Here is a 20,945-nt window from a genome sequence, read left to right as displayed (position 1 = left end):
CTAGGGAAGAAACTGTCCATACCTGATAATCTTAGGGTAGAAGCTGGCCATGGCAGAAAGACCAACCATATGATTTGGGAGTGGGGGATTTGGCTTACATGGTATCACATGATCTGGAGAGTGAATTCACCCATGTGGAAAATCACCGAACTAACCGATCATGCCTATGTTATAAAGCCTCGATAAAAACTCATGACATTGGAACTCAGGTGAGCTTCCCTGACTGGCAATATGCCATGCATATTGTCACATGTCGATGCCAAGGGAGTAACACATCCTAACTCCATGGGGAAAGGACAGTAGAAGCTTTGCATTTGGAACCCTCCCAGGCTCTGCCACATGTGTCTCTTCTTTGATTTTAATCTACATCCTTTCCCTATAATAAACCATAGCCATGAGTAGAATAGCTTTTCGTAAGTTGTGTGAGTTTTTCTAGCAAATACTTGAGCTTGAGGGTGATTTGGGGAATCCCTCAAACCTACGGGTGGTATCGGAAGTGAGGGAAGTCTGGAGAACTGTGTTCTCAAACCTGACAATTTGGCAAACTCCAGGCACACGAGCTCCAGAAAACAGAGAAGACATTCCAGGAAAGGAAAGACAGGAATAACCTAGATTTCCTTCCTAGACAGGGAGGAAAAGTGCCAAAGTGACAGCCACATTGAAGGCCAAGAGAGCCCAGAACAAAGAGCAGGGAAATGAAGGTTTCCATGGAAGATGTCTCCAAGGGAAAATAAAGAACAAGAACATTTGTGAAAATTGGATAGGCAGGTTACTGGAATCTATGGAAAGGAGAAGATACAAAGAAATCAAACCAATGAAAAACAAAAACCAGAACAGAAAAACCAGACAAATAGGGAAAACAAAAAGTCAGAGGAAAATGTAATCGAAGCTTACTATCATGCTCAACTGTGTAGAGTTGGGACTATAAGCCCCAAATAGTGATTGAATCTAAAATGTTAAAACATTAAGAAGAGGAGAAAGGAAAGCTAATGGGAGGAGGGTGTTAAAGGGTGAACATTTCATACACTGTGACAGGATGATAGATAACACCTCAAGCTGATGAGGCCAGTGAGGATGAGGGATGTATATTAGGTAGAAATATGGGATGTGTAAATGCTGGACAAAATAGCTGAACAAGTGGGACAGGCGGAGCTTGCAAAGCTGTTGTATTGTTTTCATTTAGTACTCTCTAACTTTTCCAAGTATATGCATGCATTTCTTTGATAAATAAACATAATAGTTTAAAAATACACGACATTTCCAGGAGGAGATTATGAGGAGAGAAAGTAAGCCAAGGTGTCTTAATTAGAAACTTGGTTTAATTTATATGATTTGAATATGAAGGAGCTTAGTGTGTTTTGATGTGAGGAGATGTAAATCGGAAATCCATAAGGAAGGGTGGGCTGAATAAAAATTAGAATGTTCTAACAGTTAGCTCCAATTCAGCTTTTCAAAGACAATCACTAGAGGGGCACCTGGGTGGGTCAGTGGGTTAAGCTTCCAAACTTCAGCTCAGGTCAGGATCTCAAGGCTCCTGCGTCCGGCTCTGCACTGACAGTTCAGAGCCTGGAACCTATTTCGGATTCTGTGTCTCCCTCTTCTCTGCCCCTCCCCCACTTGCACTGTCTCTCTCTCTCTCTCTCAAAAATAAACAAACACTTAGAAAAATAAAAAGGCAATTACTAGCTCTCTCGCGTACATTCTGTAAGATTTCTGTGCACTTATTTAATCATTCCAATACGGAAATAATTTGGGTTTATGAGATTGCTGAAAATAATGATTATTAAAGCATAACGGGAAAGCAAACTTCTAGCAAACTCTGCGTACATGAGTTACGTGCACAAGGTATGCCATTTTATACCTTCTTTCCTGAACTGAGATTTCTTGTCATGCCTTACAGACCTTTTGACATCCCCAGCTGTCAAACCCAATCAATTTGTACAGATGAATTGAGGTCTGATTATGTAGCAAGAATTGGGAAAGGTACTGAATGTTCCCAGCACCCTAACACTGCATGCAGAGATCCTGTTCTCCTGGCACTTGCAACCTATAAGGGCACAGAAACACAAACAGATGAGTAAATCGTTAAAGTGGGTGACAAATACTGAGAAAGAGAAGTACAAGGTGCTAGAAAAGAATCAAATGGGTGGATATATTTTTCACTGTGGATCCAAGGAAAGGCTCTCTGAGTAATGAGATGTGAGGCATGAATAATCCTTCATCAGGAAAAGTGTGAAGACAAGTGTATGCAAGGTTGGGGCTCCTGGGTGGCCGAGTAGGTTGAGCGTCCGACTTTGGCTCAGGTCACGATCTCATGGTTCATGAGTTCAAGCCCCGCATCGGCCTCACTGCTCTCCGCGCAGAGCCTGCTTCTGATCCTCTGTTCCCCTCTCTCTGCCCCTCTCCCGCTTGCACTCTCTCAAAAAAATGAATAAATAAATAAACAGTTAAAAAAGAAATTAAGAAAAGAGTATTCAAGGTGCTGAGAGAAGCTTGGGGAACAATGTTTTATGAAATGAAGATGTGGGCATGAGTGAGGGCCAATGCAGGACCAAGGCAACAGGATCCAAGCAAGAAAGTTCTGTACAATATGGTTGGGAAGAAGGGATGGGGAGGTTCGCCAGAGGCAAACACAAGGGAAAGGCGATACGTGGCTCTGGTGGTGAGGATTCCGTCTTACAAAGCCAGAACTGGGAACTAATGTGTATAGGTAAGAAAGGAAGAAGCCAGACTCAAAGGTTTCCTATCACCTTGGGAAAAAATTCTCAAATCTTCAAGAAGTTGGTAAGATCTGAGCCCTGCTCACATTCCTCATCTTCTCTGGTGCCCCTCTCTCTCCAGCTCACATCTGCCCACTCAGGCCTTATTTCACACCTTGATTGGAGGGCACCTGGGTGGCTCAGTCGGTTATCCATCTGACTTCGGCTCAGGTTATGATCTCACAGTTCGTGGGTTCAAGCCCCGCATCAGGCTCTGTGCTGACAGCTCAGAGTCTGGAGCCTGCTTCGGATTCTGTGTCTCCCTCTCTCTCTGCCCCTCCCCTGCTTTCTCTCTGTCCCTCTCTCAAAAATAAATAAGCATTAAACACACACACACACACACACATTTATATGGTTAGGAGCTTCCCACAACAGAGCCTTCTCTCTGCCTAGAAAGTTCTCCTTCTCCTTCAGTAAGCCAGCTACTCTTATAAGGCAACCTTCCTTCCTTCCTTCCTTCCTTAGGTCTTTCTTAAGGTCCTACTCCAAAGCAAGTTCCTCTTTTCAAATCTATCACGTCCTTTTGCTTTCCTTCATGAAACCTACATTCTGTCTGGGTGACTAAGTGTCTTCTTCTGTAAAATGAGAGCATTACTGTTAGTGACCACCTCAAAGGGTCATTCATGGTGACTCTTACCTGTAAGTCATGAAAAGTAGTGCCTAGCATATAGTAAGGGCTTAGTAAATGCTAGCCATCATTTGAAAGAATCCAGGTACTAAAGAATATATATTGTATTTGTATTAACTCTCAAAACAGGCAAAACTAATCTCTGCCATTGAAAAGTCAAGATAGAAGTGACATGGGGGGGTGGGTAGTGGCTGAGAGATGCCATAAATGTTCTGATAGTGATTCATTTCTTGTTTGGGTTGTTGATTACAGGAGGGTGTTCACTTTGTGATAATTCATTCTTGAGCTCTGTGCTTAGGATTTGTACACTTTGTACTTGAAAAAGTTTTAGAAGTCACCTATTATTATCCTCATGGACATAATTTGTAACGCTGTATTTATTTGCAGAACCGTTTACTTGACTAATAGGCCACGAAGGAAAGAACCAAATCTATCCACTGTGTCTCTAACCCCTAGGATAGTACTGGAAACAAAACGTAAGCCTTCTAAGTCACTCTTCTTTTCAAAACCATCAGTGACTTCCCATTTCATTCAGACTAAAAATCAAATCCCTTACAACAACCTGTAAGTCCTTAGTGCTAAATATCTATTTGTCTCTCTGAATCATCCTTACTGCTTCTGTCATATACACTCAGGACTTTCCAGACACATTAAAACAAGATAGAGTTGGGGGGGGGGAGAAAAAGAGCTAGATACAGTTGGCAGTTGTACAACTTTGTGAAGGTACTAAATGTCAATGAACTATTCACTTTTAAATAGTAAATATTATGTAAATTTTACCTCCACGTAAAAAAATGTGGGTGCTCTAGAACCAGACTTTTTTTGTGAAAAAAAAATTGGATTTCAGAGCTGGAAGTAGAAATGGAGAACATTAGTCCCCATTGGCTTTTAGACATTAGCCCACCCACTTCATGTTTTGGTTGAGACCTAAGGAGGTTGTGTCGCTTGACCAAGAGCGAGATGTGATTAGTGATCACGTGAGGGTTGGAACCCAGGTCTCCTGACAACTGAGTACCCAACCTGGATCTTTTCTTCTTTACCCCTAGAGGAATCTCACTTATGTATGGAGGTAACAAAAGACCAATTTTGGTTCAGACCTTACACCTGACTGAATTTCATTATACTCTCAGGTTGTTACAATAAGATATAACAATATGAATAAATAAGATATTTTTGTTTTCCTTCCAGAAATTTCACTAGAGTTGCTTTCCACAGTGCTTTCACAGATGGGCTGGTGTTAGTATAAAAACCGTAGTAAAACTGTTCAGGTGTGTGTAATGATAGCCAAGGACTAAAAAATGAAATGTTAAAAGAAACCCTTACTCCGTTTTGCATTTTCCTGAAATTTGAAGAAACACATGTAAGGTTATATTCCAGTTTTGCTAGGCAAGTGCGCTACATTAACATCCTAAATGTAACACTAAGCATAAACTGATCTACGTAGGAGATTTGAAAGAAACCAAAAGATAAATTTGTCTCATTATTCAGTTCAATCTTACAAATATGCACTTAGGGATTGCAGGTTGTATGGCTTATGAGATATCAATTCATTCATTCTTTCATTCATTCATTCAATGAGCATTTATCAAGTTCCCCCTAAGTGCTAAGCAAGTGCAAGGTGCTATCGTTTTACGTAAAAAAGAGTAGTCTGCCATCATTGAGTTTATAATAAGTAAATAAACAGTTGGTCATGACCATGAGGGAACTAAGGAGGCCATTGTGAGGGAAATTAATGGGAGCAGCTAATTTAGATAAGATACATAGAATGGATAGAGAGAGGCAAATGTGGGGGTGAATCTGGGTGACTCAGAAGGTTAAGCATCCGACTTCAGCTCAGGTCATGATCTCACGGTTCGTGGCTTCAAGCCCCGTGTCGGGCTCTGCGTTGACAGCTCAGAGCCTGGAACCTACTTCAGATTCTGTGTCTCCTCTCTCTCTGACCCTCCCCTGCTTGTGCTCTCTCTCTCTCTCTCTCTCTCTCTCTCTCAAACATAAATAAGCATAAAAAGAAAACCAAACAAGCAAAAGAGGCAATGTGGGGAGAGCGACAATGAAGAGTCTACCGTAACAGACCAGAGGGGGGATCACGGTGATTTGGACTAGTACAATAGTCCCCACCTGGGGTGATTTTGTACTTCAGAAGACATTTGGCAATGTCTGTAGACATTTTTTGTTTGTTACAACTTGGGAGGAAGGTACTACTGACATCTAGTGGATAGAGTCCAGGGAACTTGCGAAACATCCTGCAATGCACAGGACAGCCTCCACGACAAATAATTTTCTGGTCCAAATATCACAAGTTTTGAGGTTAAGGTCACCCAGGCGAGTATGGTAGCCAAGGAGCTGCAGAGAAAAAGATTCAAGAAATGTTTTGGAAGTAAAACCAATATAGTGCATGAAAATGAACTGGATATAGGGAAAGTGTCGGGGAGAACTCAAGAATGATGTCCTGAGTTTCCAGTTGTAATAACCCAATGGAAGGTGGTATGCGTATGGATATGAGAACATTTGGAAGAGGACTTGGGGTGGTGCAATGCTATGGCACAGAATCAAGAGCTGGACAAGCTGGGGCAGAAATAATAATTAGAATTGGCTGTATGAACCTGGAATTCAGAGGCAAGATCTGAGCACAAGATACAATTTGGGAATCTTTGGCTGACAGGCATTTAACGTCTTGGAAACACACGACATCGCCTAGGGAAAACGTATAGACAGAGAAATAGCTACAAGTGAGGATGTTGATCCTAAATCAGCTACTCATTCCTAGGAGGCTCTAAAAGCCTTTTACTTTCAGTGCCCTGGGTAACATGATAAGTACACTCACGTATACTCACTACATTTTGAAAGCACGGTTATAAAACATCTGGGTTCCTCAGTTTATTTTAAGCTATTTTTCTTTGTATCTAGTTATCTTCTTTTGTTGTGTCTAATTATCTTCTAAAAATTAAGTAATTGTAAATGGATTAATATCTAAGTATGCCATCAGCTCTCATAGGAAGCACAATGTTGTTCACTACTGTTCTGCTCATTATTAACCACACTATATTGATTCAAGCTTAACGTTTGGGGAATGGGGAAAAGACAGTATGCATTCAATAGGGCATTTTTATTCTCAAGAGGGCACTATAAAAATGTGAATCAAAAGTGATTAACATAGTCATTTTGAGCAAAAAATAACTAGACGCATATATACACAAAATACAATCCTTCTCAAAAGCACAAAACAAATTAACAGCAGCTGCTGAGCAGTCATGAGTAACTCAACACCATGAGCCTGTGTACATGAGCAGCGAAGGGAAGCATTTTAACAAGGAAATAAATTTCAGTGTTAAGCCTTACAGAATTTTACAAATGATACAGAAAAGTAACTTAAGTGTGTCACGTATCCTTTAAAAACCTATTTTAGGAAATGCAATCTTTCTAAGAGCTCTACCAATCAAAAAGGAACTGTAACAAAAATAATAAAAGTAATAAAATTTCCTTAAATAGTATTGGACCAAATCCTATGACCATGCTGTTAATTGAATCACTATTATTAACGCCTTTCCCACCAGACAAGTTGGTCTCTGCCATGTGAGGTATATTTAAACTCGAAATGTATGTATAGATTCCTTTAACCAAAAAAGTAATTACCACAAATGAACTAATCATGCTGAGTAACAAGGGCTTTGGAAAATACATTATAAGCAGTACTTAATATAATCTTCCAATGGCCCTATCGTGTTATTATTTTTTTCATTTTACAAATGAAGATATCAAGTCTTAGAAGGTGTATCCGTCCGTGTAGATTAGGTCATGTTGCAGTAACAAACAGACCTCAAAATCGTTTGTTTTTAAAGTTTATTTATTTATTTTGAGAGAGAGGGAGAGGGAGGGAGGGGCAGCGAGGGAGGGAGACAGAGAATTCCAAGCAGACCCCATGCTGTCAGTGTAGACCCTGGTGCACGGTTCAATCCCATGAACCATGAGATCATGACCTGAGCCAAAATCAAGAGGCAGACACTTAAGAGAGTGAGCCACCCAGGCACCCCCAGACCTCAAAGTCTTAATGGGCATAAAATTGGTTTGTTACTGATTTGTTGCCAGTTTGTTGCTGGTCTGACAACTATTTAGAGCACCTCCTTTTCATAATGTGATTCTGGGATCCAGGCTACTTTCGTCTTGTCCTCTACATCCTGTCGCTTTCAGGGTTATTCTTCCAGGAGAGGAGTGTGCTGAAGGGCCATGTGAGGTCTTTCACTATCTTCTTTTTCACCCAGAAACGCACACACCACTTCCACTCGCATTTCGTTTCACAAATGATCACATGATTACACTTAACTGGAAAGGTACAGACTTTAACGTGCCTGGGAAGAAGAAAAATGGATATAGGTAAGCATTAGCAATCTCTACTACAGGGAGATAAAGTAATTGAACCACGGCTACAAATCTAGAATTAGGTAAAAACAGGATTCAAACACTGTTTGGTCAAAAGCAGACCTAATTCTAGACTCTGGCTTCTCAAGATCTAGGGATGCAACCTTACCGGATGTAGCAAGAAAACAACAGACAACTGCACATACTTAACACAAATCTTTAGGCTTCAAAATAAATCCTCTAGCAATTGTTACATTTATTTCACTCTAAGAAGCACTTAGTAATCACGTATAACCTACTCATTCTTAGAGTTTTGAAGGATCACTCCTTTATCAAGGTCTTCCCAAACTCCTATATGAGGTTGGATTTCTCCTTTTATTTATGCCCAAAGTACCATTTTTTTTGGTAACTCATCATACTTCTTTACTAAGAGTTGCATCATAGCAGCAACCATATTCCAGCCGTGTCTCAGGGGCTTGACACAATGCCTCCCACAAAGTAGGCACATAATATGCATTGAATGAACCAATGAGTGATTGAATGAATAGAGAGTCTGACTCCTTTCTGAAGCAGGCCACACCACTGTTCGACACATTCCTGACTTAGCAATGGCCAGTACCCCCCTCAAAAATTCAGGTGAAATTTACTCTTCTTACAACTTCCATCCAATATTCTTACTTTTCATATTTCTTTTCACTTAACTAAGCTAAGACTACTTTCTTTTAACATAAGAGCTCTTCAAATTTCTGAAAATAACCAGCATATGTTCCTAATACTTCCTGGTTTAATTAATCCGTGCATGAGATGCAATCCTAAATCCACATCAACCTTTCTTCTTTTGTAAAAAATTTTTTAATGTTTATTTTTGAAAGAGAGAGAGAAAGACAGTGTGAGCAGGGAAGGGACAGACAGAGAGAGGGAGACACAGAATCTGAAGCAGGCTCCAGGCTTGAGCTGTCAGTACGGAGCCCCACATGGGGCTTGAACTCATGAACAGTGAGGCCATGACCTGAGCCAAAGTCTGATGCTTGACTGACTGAGCCACCCAGCTGCCCCTAGATGAACCCCTCTTCTTATCTGTGGATGTGTTCTGTTTTGGCAACTCTCATCCCACTACTTGACATAGGAGCTGACTAGCTTCCGGCAGTGGGGTTATAATCAACCTTGGAGGATGGGTGATGCGTTTTGCCCACTATAGGGTCTTTAGTAAAAGGTATGGTTTCCAGGAGCACCTGGGTGGCTCAATCCGTTGAGCCTCTAACTCTTGATTTTGGCTCAGGTCATGATCCCAGGGTCTTGGGAGGAAGCCCTGTATTGGGCTGAGCATGGAGCCTGCTTAAGATTCTCTCTCTCTATCCCTCTGTCCCTCTCTCCTACTTGTGCTCTCTCACTTTCTCTCCCCCCCCCCTAGAAAAAGTATGCTTTCTGACACCACATACAAGATACTCAGGTATTTGGTGAATGAATGAATGAATGAATGGATGCACCTTAAGATGCATTAGGTCTGTTTTGTACTTCTTTCCTATTCTAGGTTGGTATGTCTGTGGACATGTTTTTCAGATAGACTGACTCCGTTTAGGTCAGTCCTCCAAAATCCATACTTAGGAAAAAAAAAATCTCTATGAATGTTAATGCACAGCCAGCAAACATTTATATAGAACATTCCCCAGAAAGCTCAAAGGAAATTAAGCCAAAATGATCAAATGCTGATGATTTCCCCAGGGAACTGTCCTTGTCCTTCTACGAGAAATAGTCTCCAAACCTACATTGCTAAAATAGACTGTCTTCCAGCGTTCGAACGTGGCAGTCAAAAGAAATCAAGAAAAGGAGGGGCGCTGGAATCTGCCCCTTTCGCAGTTCTGCATCTGTAAATGGAAGCGAAGCAATTTTACAAGAGATTATCTCCGGTCTGAATAGGAAAGAAGCCACTCTAATCTCAGAGTACGGGAGGTCCCCCCCCCCCTTCTCCTTCCTCTTCATCCTCGCCGGAGTTAAAACAGCAGCTCTGCTATTCTCGGAGATACTCGCGTCCGAGAAGGCGATTCTCCATCTAGTGATGGGAAGAGTCCTAGTTGGGCATCCCCACGACCCCCTAACGGGCGCGCAGGGACACTACCAAGAAGGCCTTTCTGCCACTCACAGCGCACGGCGGAAACTGCCTCGGTTCCGACCAGTAGATAAGATTTTCTCGGTCTCGAGTATGCAACGCTCAATCGACTTTCCAAGCAGCACAGCGCAAAGTTGAGGGCAAGGGAAGACTGCGTGTGTGTGTATGTGTGTGTGTGCGCGCGCGTGAGTGAGTGTCTGGATCGCTGGTGTTGGGGCGGGCAGTAAATCAAGGGTGGGGCCAGCGAGGGGAGGAGGAAAGCCAGCACTGAGAGAGGCAAGAGCGTGGCTCCGATCCCAGTTAACCTGCTGGAGCCCATCCTGCCTGCTCAGAGCCCCTGCACCAACTCACCCAGTCCCCTCTCTCCATCCTCCTCCGCCTTCGTTCCCCGTTTCCTCTCCTTCTCTGGCTGCCTCCTCCCCCTACCCCCCCTAGCCCCCGCCCCCCGCCCCCCGCCACTCTCCATCGGACCGGAGGACGAATGAGGGAGACGTGCCCGCAAATTGGGACAGCAACTTTCCCCAGCTGGTCTCTGGGCTCCGGGAGCAGAAGCGCGCCGGTCCTCCGCCGTCCGCGGCCCACGAAGGAGGAGCAGCAGCGGTGATGGGCTAGCGGCAGAAACGAGGAGCCCCGAGCGAGCCCCGCGTCGCCAGCCAGCTCCGAGTTCCCACGCCCGCGCCCTCGAAATCTCTCCGGGGGGGGTGGGGGGAGCGCTCAGGGGTGCCGCCGCCGAGCATCCCAGGGAGGATGAGGCAGGGAGCCGGCCCGGGCGCGCTGCATCTCGCGGGCGTGCGGCCGCGGCTGGGGCTCGGCAGGAATTAAGAAGCCGAGAAGATGGAGAGCCGCGCACTCCTCGCCCAGCCCGGGCTCCGGACCAGGGACACCGGCTGGGCGCTCCTCTATTTCCTCTGCTGCGTCCTCCCCCAGACCGCCCCGCAAGTACTCAGGATCGGTGAGTGAGCCCCGGGGAGCGCTCCGGGCCGCCGGCTCGCGGGACACGGCGGCTCCCTGGGCCGGCGCGAGGGCAGCGGGTCCCGGGGTGGCAGCGCGCGCCGGCGCAGGGGCAGAGCCCGGGGGTGGCGAGGGCAGCGCGCACGGGAGGCTCCGGGAAAGGGGAAGCCGCGTCACTGCTGCCCTCCCGGCGAGTGCCGGGCTTCCCCGCCAGGGACGGTTGGCGGGTTTTTTCAATCCGGGCTTCGGGAACGCGGGCAGGAGTTCAGGGGGCCAGGCTCTCCGGGGCGGGCACCCCACTCCGGGCGCGGGGTCGCGCGCGGCTGCAGCCAGTCGCTTCGGGCGCGGAGATGCGCTCTCCGGCCGTCTGGGTGGACGTCGGGCGGTCCAGATGCGCAGCCCGGGTCCCTGGCAACCCGGGCGCCGGGGAGTCAAAGGCATGTCCGTATCTCAAGAGTAAAATGTGGGGACCGCGGGGATTTCCCACAGCCGGCTAACCCCGAGCTTCCAAGTTTTCGTCCCCAAGTTGCGTTCTTCTACATGGAGCCTCCAAAGTCTGGAGGGTTCCACCAGTGTGGGGCAGAGCCCGGATCTGGCTCTGTGGCCGAGAGTTCAAGGAGGGGAGAGAACAGTCAGCCAACACCAGGAGCAGACACCTAAGCGCCCCATTTGATCCCCAATCTGCCACGCCTGCGGGCCACTGAGAATGATCCAGTCCCCCGTCAAAATAACTCCCTGGAAGACTCTGGACTTCGTTCTCAGGTGGGATAAAAAGAGACTGGGAGGCTGAGTGTAGGAGCCCTGGGGCAGCCTAAAAAAGAGCAAAAGGCAAGGACATTGGACGGGGGTGGGTACTTTGCTAGGGTGTGGATTTCTATACCTACAGGCACAGCGCCCACCGCGGTGTAGTGGAGACACTGAGCGATTTCTAGGCTGTTAGGGTGGAGGTGGGGGGTGAAAAACCTCTTTGCCTTTAATGTTCTCCCTTCCATACTAAACCCAATCTCTAGTCCCTTAGTCTCAGCTTGCTCTCCTCCTTCCCCAATCAGCTATGCCTCTTAGACACACACAGAGAGAGCCACAGGTGAAGCTGAGACACCACATGGGCCTCCCAGCTTTTCCAGTCTCCCACTGGAGGTAGCAAGAGTGAAGTCCTGAGTTCTAAGGGTTTCTAATTCACACCCTTTCCAGGAACCCACAGGATCTGCAGGATGTGCACGGAATAGTGTAGAGCATTCCACCCAGCGAGGCCCCTGAGCAGCTGAAATTTCTCAATAACTTTACTGATGCTGGCCTGCAATTAGCAAACCTCTTTCCAAAGATTCAGAAACTAGTTCTTGTCACTCAACATGACTATTTTGTTAAAAATATATATATATAGAAATTTACTACTATGAAATGCATTTTCTCCAGACATGTGGGATCTAATTTTCAAAAAAGATCCCTAATACTAATTTTTACTGCAGATATATTTTTCTAGATTACAGATAATGATAATGTGCATTTTTGGATAATTTAGACTGTCCACTAAAAGAGTTCTAAAGCATTCGTTGTACAAAAAAAAAAAATACTACTTGTAACTAAAATACCCTTCACCTGAAGTATGTTGTAGCCTTAATATCCTGTCCCCTCCCCCCCCGCCACCATGGATGCAATCAGCCCTCCACAATCCAATAACAAAATTTCTTTGAACAGTACTAAATAAATGATGAATGCGTTACAATTTCCAACACCTAATAACTTAATTGGTGTTTTGCTTATGCCTTATATATTTTAAAGGAGACAAATCTAAAAAGTGAGAGGGGAGGGGTGGAAATCTTGACATACTAGAACAGGCTATTCCAGCCAATAGCCCTCCTTCCTGTATAACAAACTTAAGGTAGCATTTTCCTCCCCTGCATTCCCCAAATCTAAAGGAATTCCCAGAAGGGGTGGAAAAGGATGTTTTAAAACATATTTGTTCACAGATCTGAGTATTTACAAGCAATTACACTCATCCATTTAAAAGTGGTTTTCAAAGTGAGAACAACCCAACATGATTCACTGACCTTAAAATATATGGTACAGGATAATGAGATTTCCTTTTTCCAAATGGGAGCTGAAATGCATAAAGTAAAATTGCATGGCCTGATGCTGTTTATGTGCAGTACAAATGTCTTACTCCTTCTGGCTCTGAGTGACCTGTGGTTGGTGTAAGCACTACGTGTATGTACCTCAGGACTGTGCTTACTTTTAAGTGGACATTTCAGCACCATGGAAACCAGCCTTAGCTCAGAGGCAACCTGCCTCTCTACAGGGAGTTTCTTATGTCAGCCAAGTCCAACACGGAATACAAAATATCAAAGGAGTTAGGGACTAAGCAAGTGTGTAAAGTGTGTGGGGAGCAGGGAGGGGGAAGCAAAGAGAAGAATTAAAATGTGTTCTCTTTTTTTTTTTTTATCTCTCATCCTTTTTCTCTTTCCTACAAACCACAAACCATCCAACCAACCAACCAACAAAAAGGGGCTCTTGATTATTGACTTCCGTGTTTTCCAGTAACTTAACATATCCAAAGTAGACCGTTAATGTTAGGCGCCTTGCACTGTGCATATATGAAAAGGCATTTGAATGCTTCAATAAATTAATTGGTGGTCTACTTTTCTTGTGAGTGTCTGCTTAAATTTCAGCTATTGAGGAAAATGAATGAAAGGTATAAACTTTAAGATAAAATTCATGCCTGCTAAATATTAACGAGGTCATTTAGTATGCACATAGGCATGGTTATCACACATACTGTGGCTATCCTTTGTAAAGTTTACAACCTCATGTCACAGATTAGAGACATGAAGGGGGTCCAATGGGATGTAGGTTCCCTAAACATTACCACTACCCTCCAGAGGTTGCCCAGCAACCTGCATCGAAGGGAAATATGGTTAGCTGCTGGGAATTCCCTAGGGGATGCTGGATCATCCTTTCTTCTCTGTATACATATGGTGTATGTTAACAACCAGTTAATCTCTGTGTATCTAACCCCCCCCCCCGCAACACACACACACACACACACACACACACACACACACTTGAGCTTCAGAATCACATGGCCAACCAACCTGTACCTAATAGTTACAGCAGGGTCTGGATGACCTTAGTTGACAATGGCACACCTCCATTAGTTGAAATAGAATAGAGAAGAAAGGAAAAGAAAGGAAAGGAAAGGAAAGGAAAGGAAAGGAAAGGAAAGGAAAGGAAAGGAAAAAATTTCTTGGACAGATGCATCATACTTGTAATAATAATCATAACAGAAAGATATATTTATATACTATATTTTTACATATCATGTCAACATACACAGAGAGGTGGGGGTAAAAGCATAGAGTTGAGAGTTAAGTGGTGGGAACCAGGCTTTCTGACACGATTTGTTGCCACAAAGCACAAGTTTGGGTCCCCGCTCCAGGACTCAATGGCTATGTCAGCCAGAGTTGTTCAGTCTCACCAGGCCTACATTTTGTATCTGAAAAATCCAATTAAACAATTGCAACCTCACAGTGACGTTAATAAGAGAACAAAAAACAGAATATAAAAGTGCTCTCAGCAGTATATGCATACATTAATTGCATTATAATTGTTTTGTGGTTTTATTTTTACATTATTATTATTATTGTCATTCTCTTTCTGAACAGACTCAATAGTAAATGTGTTATATTTTTTATTACACATTTAATATTTCCGAGCCCAGATCACTCCTCTGAATTAGCAGTAATGCTGTCCGCCTTTCCTGTTTCATAGGGAGGGGATCAAAGAAACAATTTTTGTGATGTGCAAACAAACCACTAAAAACTATATTACTATTATGTAATCAAATATGGTAAATAAAGAGAAATATTGTGGAAATTTGTATCGATAGCATGGAAAGTTAAATGACAATATAGTTGTCCAGATGATTTTCTTTCCTTAAGACAGATCTAAATGGATTTTATTTTAATTATCAAGTTGGCCATAACATCATTTTTTAATATTTACCCCTAATGAGGCCCAAAGTTCCAAACTTTGCTTCGTGTATATTTGTGTTTTTGCTTGTGAGTGTAGAAAACTCACAACCTCATTCATGAGCCACGAATTCCTTCCTTCTTTTAATATTCATTCTTCACTCAGCAGATCTTCACTATGTGCTTATTCCTCTACCATGGGCCAGACATAATTCTAGATAGAGGCCATGTGCACAACAGTGAACAAAACAGATAAACACACCTCCCCCCTGGAAGCATGTATTCTGATGGTGTATGCTGTATGTAACCGCTGAAGTTTTTCATCAGGACTTCAATGCAGACACGTTTTACTTTTTAATTCCAAATGTTACTCTCGAAGAGTTTTCAATTAATCTTGTGCCATCGATTTATTATATGAAAGGAATTAACATAGAATAAGTTCAAGCCCACAAAGGCCCAGAGGACAGAGTGGGTTCATTCTGCCAAACCTAGAACAGAAGCTCTTAGGGAGATCTGTTTGGCCTGAGGTCGATTTCACCCTGACAGAGAGTGTTCCTAACATCAACTTGAGAACTCCATCGGCCCCTGAAAAATCTGAGAGAGAAATGGTCTGAGAGCATGATGAAAAGAGAGTGGCTGATATGAACATATTTCTGCACACATGCAGATCTCTTACCATATTGTTTTATCTGCATGATTCTTCTTTTCCGTAATATTAATTTTACAAGTCCAGTGTTTATCCTACATAAACCTGAACTGTAGCTGCCTTTCCTGTATGGTTTCTCATCACCAGTTTTTAATGAGAAGACCATGACTTGGTAACTTTGCCTAAGTTCAAGTGCTGGTTACTAGAAAGTCCAGAACTTGAAGCTAGCTATTCTGATCTCAAGTTTCAAGCTCCTTGCATTAAAGTATGCTGTATTGTGTATGGACTTATCTGTGCAGTTATATAACCATTTAAGCTGAGATCAAGCATAGGTGAGCTGTTGCTCTCAGTGACTCCGGGATAACCACATCAATCAAAGTTAAAGTAATTTATATTTGAGTATATTGTAGGCAGTTAGCAAAGAGAAAAGTTGGCATTGTTATTTGATTCTCCATAATTTCTCTTTAAGAGGGGGTTAAGGAAGGCAATCCAGTTGGAGGGAAAGCCTAGAAAACACACCATTTATAATCAGATTGTTCACTTCATCGAAATGGTTTTGAGGGAGAATTGATGGAGATAGTCTGGTGGTGGTGATTTCCCATAGCCTCTTAATACCCTTCTGTTGTTCCACTGATAACCATATAGTGTAGAAAATATCATCTATGTTCTAGAATTTTCCAGAAGTTGTTTCTCCTAGAAGAAAGACTGGAGACTTCCAGGTAGAAAGGAACTCTCTTTCCTAACTGCCTTTTCCTAATTGGCTGACCTTGAAAAGATTGCTAATGTGGGGAGAATGTTGAGGAGGGGGCTATTTTGTTAGCTAGAGAAGCAGAAATAACCACAGACTCATGGGTTTGTGGCAAAAATGAAATGCGACATTGTATGTAAAATGAACGTCATATGGTAGAGTTGACCAAAGCACTTTCCCTTCTTTCTCCCTGTTAATGAACAGGGAAGGAATTATGTGCTGTAAAATAATTTATTTGTGTGGCTAAGTATGGAGAAATGCTGTCCCTTAGAGATTCAAGAGACAAGTTTATATTAAAAGCTTTTTGTGATTCTGCACGAAGAAACCTGTTTCTTTTCTTTTATTTATTTATTTATTTATTTATTTATTTTGACTCCAGCGTTTCGTACATTTTCCTTATCAGAGGACTCTTAACTTGAATCACAGCTATTAATGTCTCACTGAACATATCTGTTCTCAGAACGTATCTGAGGACACACTGGCCAATACAATCGCTGAAATTTTCAATGCACACATAACTCACATGACCGCACACTTAGTGCTTCTTCAGGTCTAACTAAAATGCTGTCCACTCTACTTCAGAACTTTTTTACACAGCTTAAATTGTAAAATTGATCTTTGAACAAGAGGTTAGGGGCAACAACCACTGGGTGGTTGGAAATCCTCACGTAGCTTTTGATTCCCCCAAAACTTATCTACTAATTGCTTACTGTAAGCCGGAAGCCGGACGGAAAACATAAACAGTTGACGAGTTCAGATTTTGTAGTCATATGTATTATACCCTGTATCCTTATAATAAAGTAAGCTAGTATAATAAAGTAAGCTTATTAAGAAAATAATACGAGAACATACATTTATAGTACTATACTGTGTTTATGGGGAAAATCTGCATATAAGTAGATTCATGTAGTTCAAACCCGTGTAGTTCAAGGGTCAATTTTACATCTAAATGTTTGGATACTTGTTGTTCTTTATTATATTGAAAACATTTTTAAAACCACATTACCTATCCTGAAAGGTATGTTATTTTTATTACCGCAAAATGTGATATGGGACAATTTTCCTGATTTTTTTCACTACACTTACTTTTTAACATGGTTTTAAATGGAAAAATATTAAATTTATAATATATTTTCCAAGACTATAATCTGTAGTAAATTAAAAGTCTATCTTTATTTAAAGTTCAGCCTACTTATTTCTTTTTAAATGCATATCTGATTTTTTTCAATGATCAATTTTCATGGAGAAATGAAAATTTCTTTTTAAAGTAAAAAGAAATGTATACCGGCTACATAAACTTTGTAAGTTTGTCTTGATTTACTGCTGAGATCAGGCTGTCATATCAAATTGGAAAAACCTGTAATCTTATTACATCAACATTAGAGTATTAGTAATAATAAATCAAATGGAAAAATGGTTTATCCTGGAGGATAAAACAAACAAACAGGTAAAAATATTTGATTTTGTATCTATGTTATTTATGAACTACTAAAAAATAAAAATCTTTAACTTCCCCAAATCACTTAAATGATAGTTTATTCTTTTTGTTCTTATAAAAAATTTTAAGGTTTTTTTTAAAGCATGTAATTTTGTCTAATGCTATGTTAACATATTTATTAAATGCAATGTAAAATTAGTTAGAAAGTGGAATTAAGAGGCAAGGACATTGATTAAATGAAGAGTATACTCCTACTGACCACAAATCAATCTCACAGAAACACTCTACAATAGTGAAAACACTTTTCTTTAGCCCTCTAAATCCTTCATATATCAGTCGGTACGTTAGTTGCTAAATACATTTGAAAGCTTATCCTGTTTTATGTCTTCTGATGAATTACTAGTTTATTGCTGTCCTGACTTAAGAAAACAAAACACAAAATACAACAACATACAAAAGTCTATGAGTATTCTTTAAAATTTCTACTGAATAATGTTCCAAAAGGAGCTCAACAGTGCAGATTTTTGTATTAGAATTCTATATGTCCGTTTTCATTTCATAGAAATCTAATGATTAATTGTGGTTATCATCATCAGTTATCAGTTTAGAGACTTGTAATTCATTAGTACTTACTATTTTCCTTTAAAATGCACAATGGAAATTTAATACAATGCGTTACTTATTACACTGAACAAGTCTAAGATTATAGACTATGTTAAGGCTTATTCTACTGATTGAAGCAACCCCAAAATGGGATGGTGCACACATGCACACATGTCCCAGTTGAGAGGGCCTAGAGACAGTGACACCCCAGTAGAAGTGAGCACACCTTGCACCCAGGTACACCTGGAGAAATGGACAATTTGGGGACTGAAGGAGAAATGTACAAGATGAGCCAAAAAAGTACAGGAGCACTCAAAAAAAATCCCATTGATGGGAATATGTTATTTATTTTTAAAATTTTTTTAATGTTTACTTATTTTTGAGAGAGAGAGAGGGAGAGAGAGAATGAGCAGGGGAGGGGCAGAGAGAGGGAGACACAGAATCCAAAACAGGCTCCCGCCCCGAGCTGTCAGCACAGAGCCCGACGCGGGGCTCGAACTCACGGACTGAGAGATCATGACCTGAGCTGAAGTCGGCCGCTTAACCGACTGAGCCCCCCAGGTGCCCCGATGGGAATATGTTAAAGGGACACAGACACCAAGTACCCGGCTCCCAATGGCCAAAACTGTTACAATTTGAGTCGCAAAATTTTAAAAAGTACTAGATTATAAGCCAAATTATAAAATAAATACCCACGAGTCCATACTGATATAGGTAAATGATTAAATAAATAAATAAATAAATAGACAAGAAGAGAGAAATCTCCCTACACAGAAGAGCCAGGTGACCAAGGCCAGCATCACAAGTGATGAATTGTGTTGACAGCATCTACCTTTGAGGCAAATAGCACTTATCTACTTGGTTTTTCTCCCCCAATCCCAACCCCCACTCTAATCACAAGAAAAACATCAGACAAATACTAATAGAAAATACCTGACCAATACTTGTCAATTGCCAAGTCATAAAAAACAAAGTCTGGAAAACTGTCACAGCCTAAAGAAGCCTGTGGAGAGCCAACAAAGAGGTGTAATGTGTTTTTTTTTTTTAAGTTTATTTATTTGAGAGAGAGCACGTGAGCAGGGTAGGGACAGAGAGCGAATCCCAAGGAGGGTCTGCACGGTCAGCACAGAGCCCGACGCAGGACTCAAACTCACGAACTGTGAGATCATGACCTGAACCAAAATCAGATGCTTAACCAACTGACCCACGCCAGAGTCCCTGTAATATGGAGTTCTGAATAGGATCCTGAAATAAGAAAAAAAAAGGACATTAGGTGAAAACTAAGGACATTTGAATCAAGATCGATATTACTTCTAATTGTGTATCAACATTGCTTCATTATTTTTAAAAAATGCACCATCCTCATGTAAAAAGGTGTTAACAAGGAGAAACTGGAAATAGAGTATATAGGAACTCTGTACAACCCTCACAAGTTTCGTGTAAATCTAAAATTGTTCTAAAAATAAAGAAATAAGGTATATTACAAACCAAAAACAAAAAACCCACATCTTTGTTACTAATTCTGCAGTACATCAAGATCTGTAACTAATTGTATCAAGGGAAATAGAAAAATGATTGCCAATTCCATGTAATAGCTACATAGAAAGTTTTCTACAGTATCATAAAAAAAGACATACAGCATCTAATGTTGGAAAAATCATGAAAGAAATAAACTTTATATAAAAATTGTTATTGATAAAATATGATGGTTATAGGTCTTCTTTAGAATTCGTCAATAACTTTGCAGAAAATCAGCCATTCACTGTTTCTATCCATTAGCATCTAGTTACTATTCTATGCCTTTTGTACTTAATTAAACATAATTTAATTTTGAATATCGATTCAGGCATTGTGACATACTCTGGTAGAGGCATTCTGTGCTAATGTCTTTGAATTAATACTCATAGCAAACTATTTGTGTGGATTTCTTTTCTTAGCAAAACTAAATAGGCCCTCAGAAAATCAATACTTCATTCCTAGGGACAATAAAATACTTCATAATTCAAATTGGGGAAAGCACGGTGAAAATCAGTGATTTTTTTATGATGATTCCAGGGCAACTTTTAAGGATTTTCTTTTTTTTAATTTTAAACTTCTAAACTGTTGGATTACATAGTTTGGCAATCCATAAATAGAAGTTGCATTCCAGTGACCTGTGTTTATATTGTATAAGATGTTATTGTACTTCATCTCCTAAAAATGAATTAGTCAGTTAGAGCCATCTTTCAAGTCTAAAGGCAATATTTGCCTTTTGAATTCTGGGTAGTGTGTGTTTCTTTTGTTCTCAGTATATATTTGAACCCTAAGGCTGTTTCTATACATGTTCACTGAATTGGCAAGAGCCGTTATTTGCAATTGTGAATCATTTAAATGTTCAACAGGAGGGAATAGCTAGGAAAAGAATAGAATAAGCCCAAGAAAGAAAGATCTATTAAATATAATTTTATGATGAAATTTATGTGTTAAAGATGGAAAATGCTTAGAGAATGGTGCAGACCATAGTACATGGTTTTACGTACTTTGGATTGAGAATGTATGCAATTCATCCTTGCTTATAGATAAGAACTACAGGAGAATGAATGTAGAAAAGGGAGGCCCATTTGTTTTGCTAAGATGGTGACTTTTTCTTTCACTCCGATTCCTATTAATGTTCTTGTTCTTTGCCCAATTTAAAAATGATTGGTGAAGGTCACCATTCTGTAGTTTCTAGATTAACCTAGCAGTCATTGGCACGCAGTTTGGCA

At 41.3% G+C, this 20,945-nt stretch overlaps 1 protein-coding gene across 8 annotated transcripts in view; it reads left to right on the top strand.

The window, feature by feature from the left end:
• The first annotated feature begins 10,684 nt into the window (after window positions 1-10,684).
• GRIK1 (glutamate ionotropic receptor kainate type subunit 1) overlaps window positions 10,685-20,945 on the top strand; it is a 369,629-nt gene continuing 359,368 nt past the window's right edge. For all 8 annotated transcript variants that reach the window (XM_047099652.1, XM_047099651.1, XM_047099649.1 and 5 more), the window contains exon 1: window positions 10,685-10,802. In XM_047099652.1, coding sequence (XP_046955608.1) covers window positions 10,685-10,802 — 118 coding nt within the window. The remainder of the gene's footprint in view (window positions 10,803-20,945) is intronic.

The sequence above is a fragment of the Lynx rufus genome, unplaced genomic scaffold (genome assembly GCF_022079265.1).
Source record: "Lynx rufus isolate CCGP_SWC_20201006 ecotype Redwood Valley unplaced genomic scaffold, mLynRuf1.p SCAF_5, whole genome shotgun sequence".
Taxonomy (NCBI): domain Eukaryota; kingdom Metazoa; phylum Chordata; class Mammalia; order Carnivora; family Felidae; genus Lynx; species Lynx rufus.
This window is presented reverse-complemented; position numbering and strand designations above follow the sequence as displayed.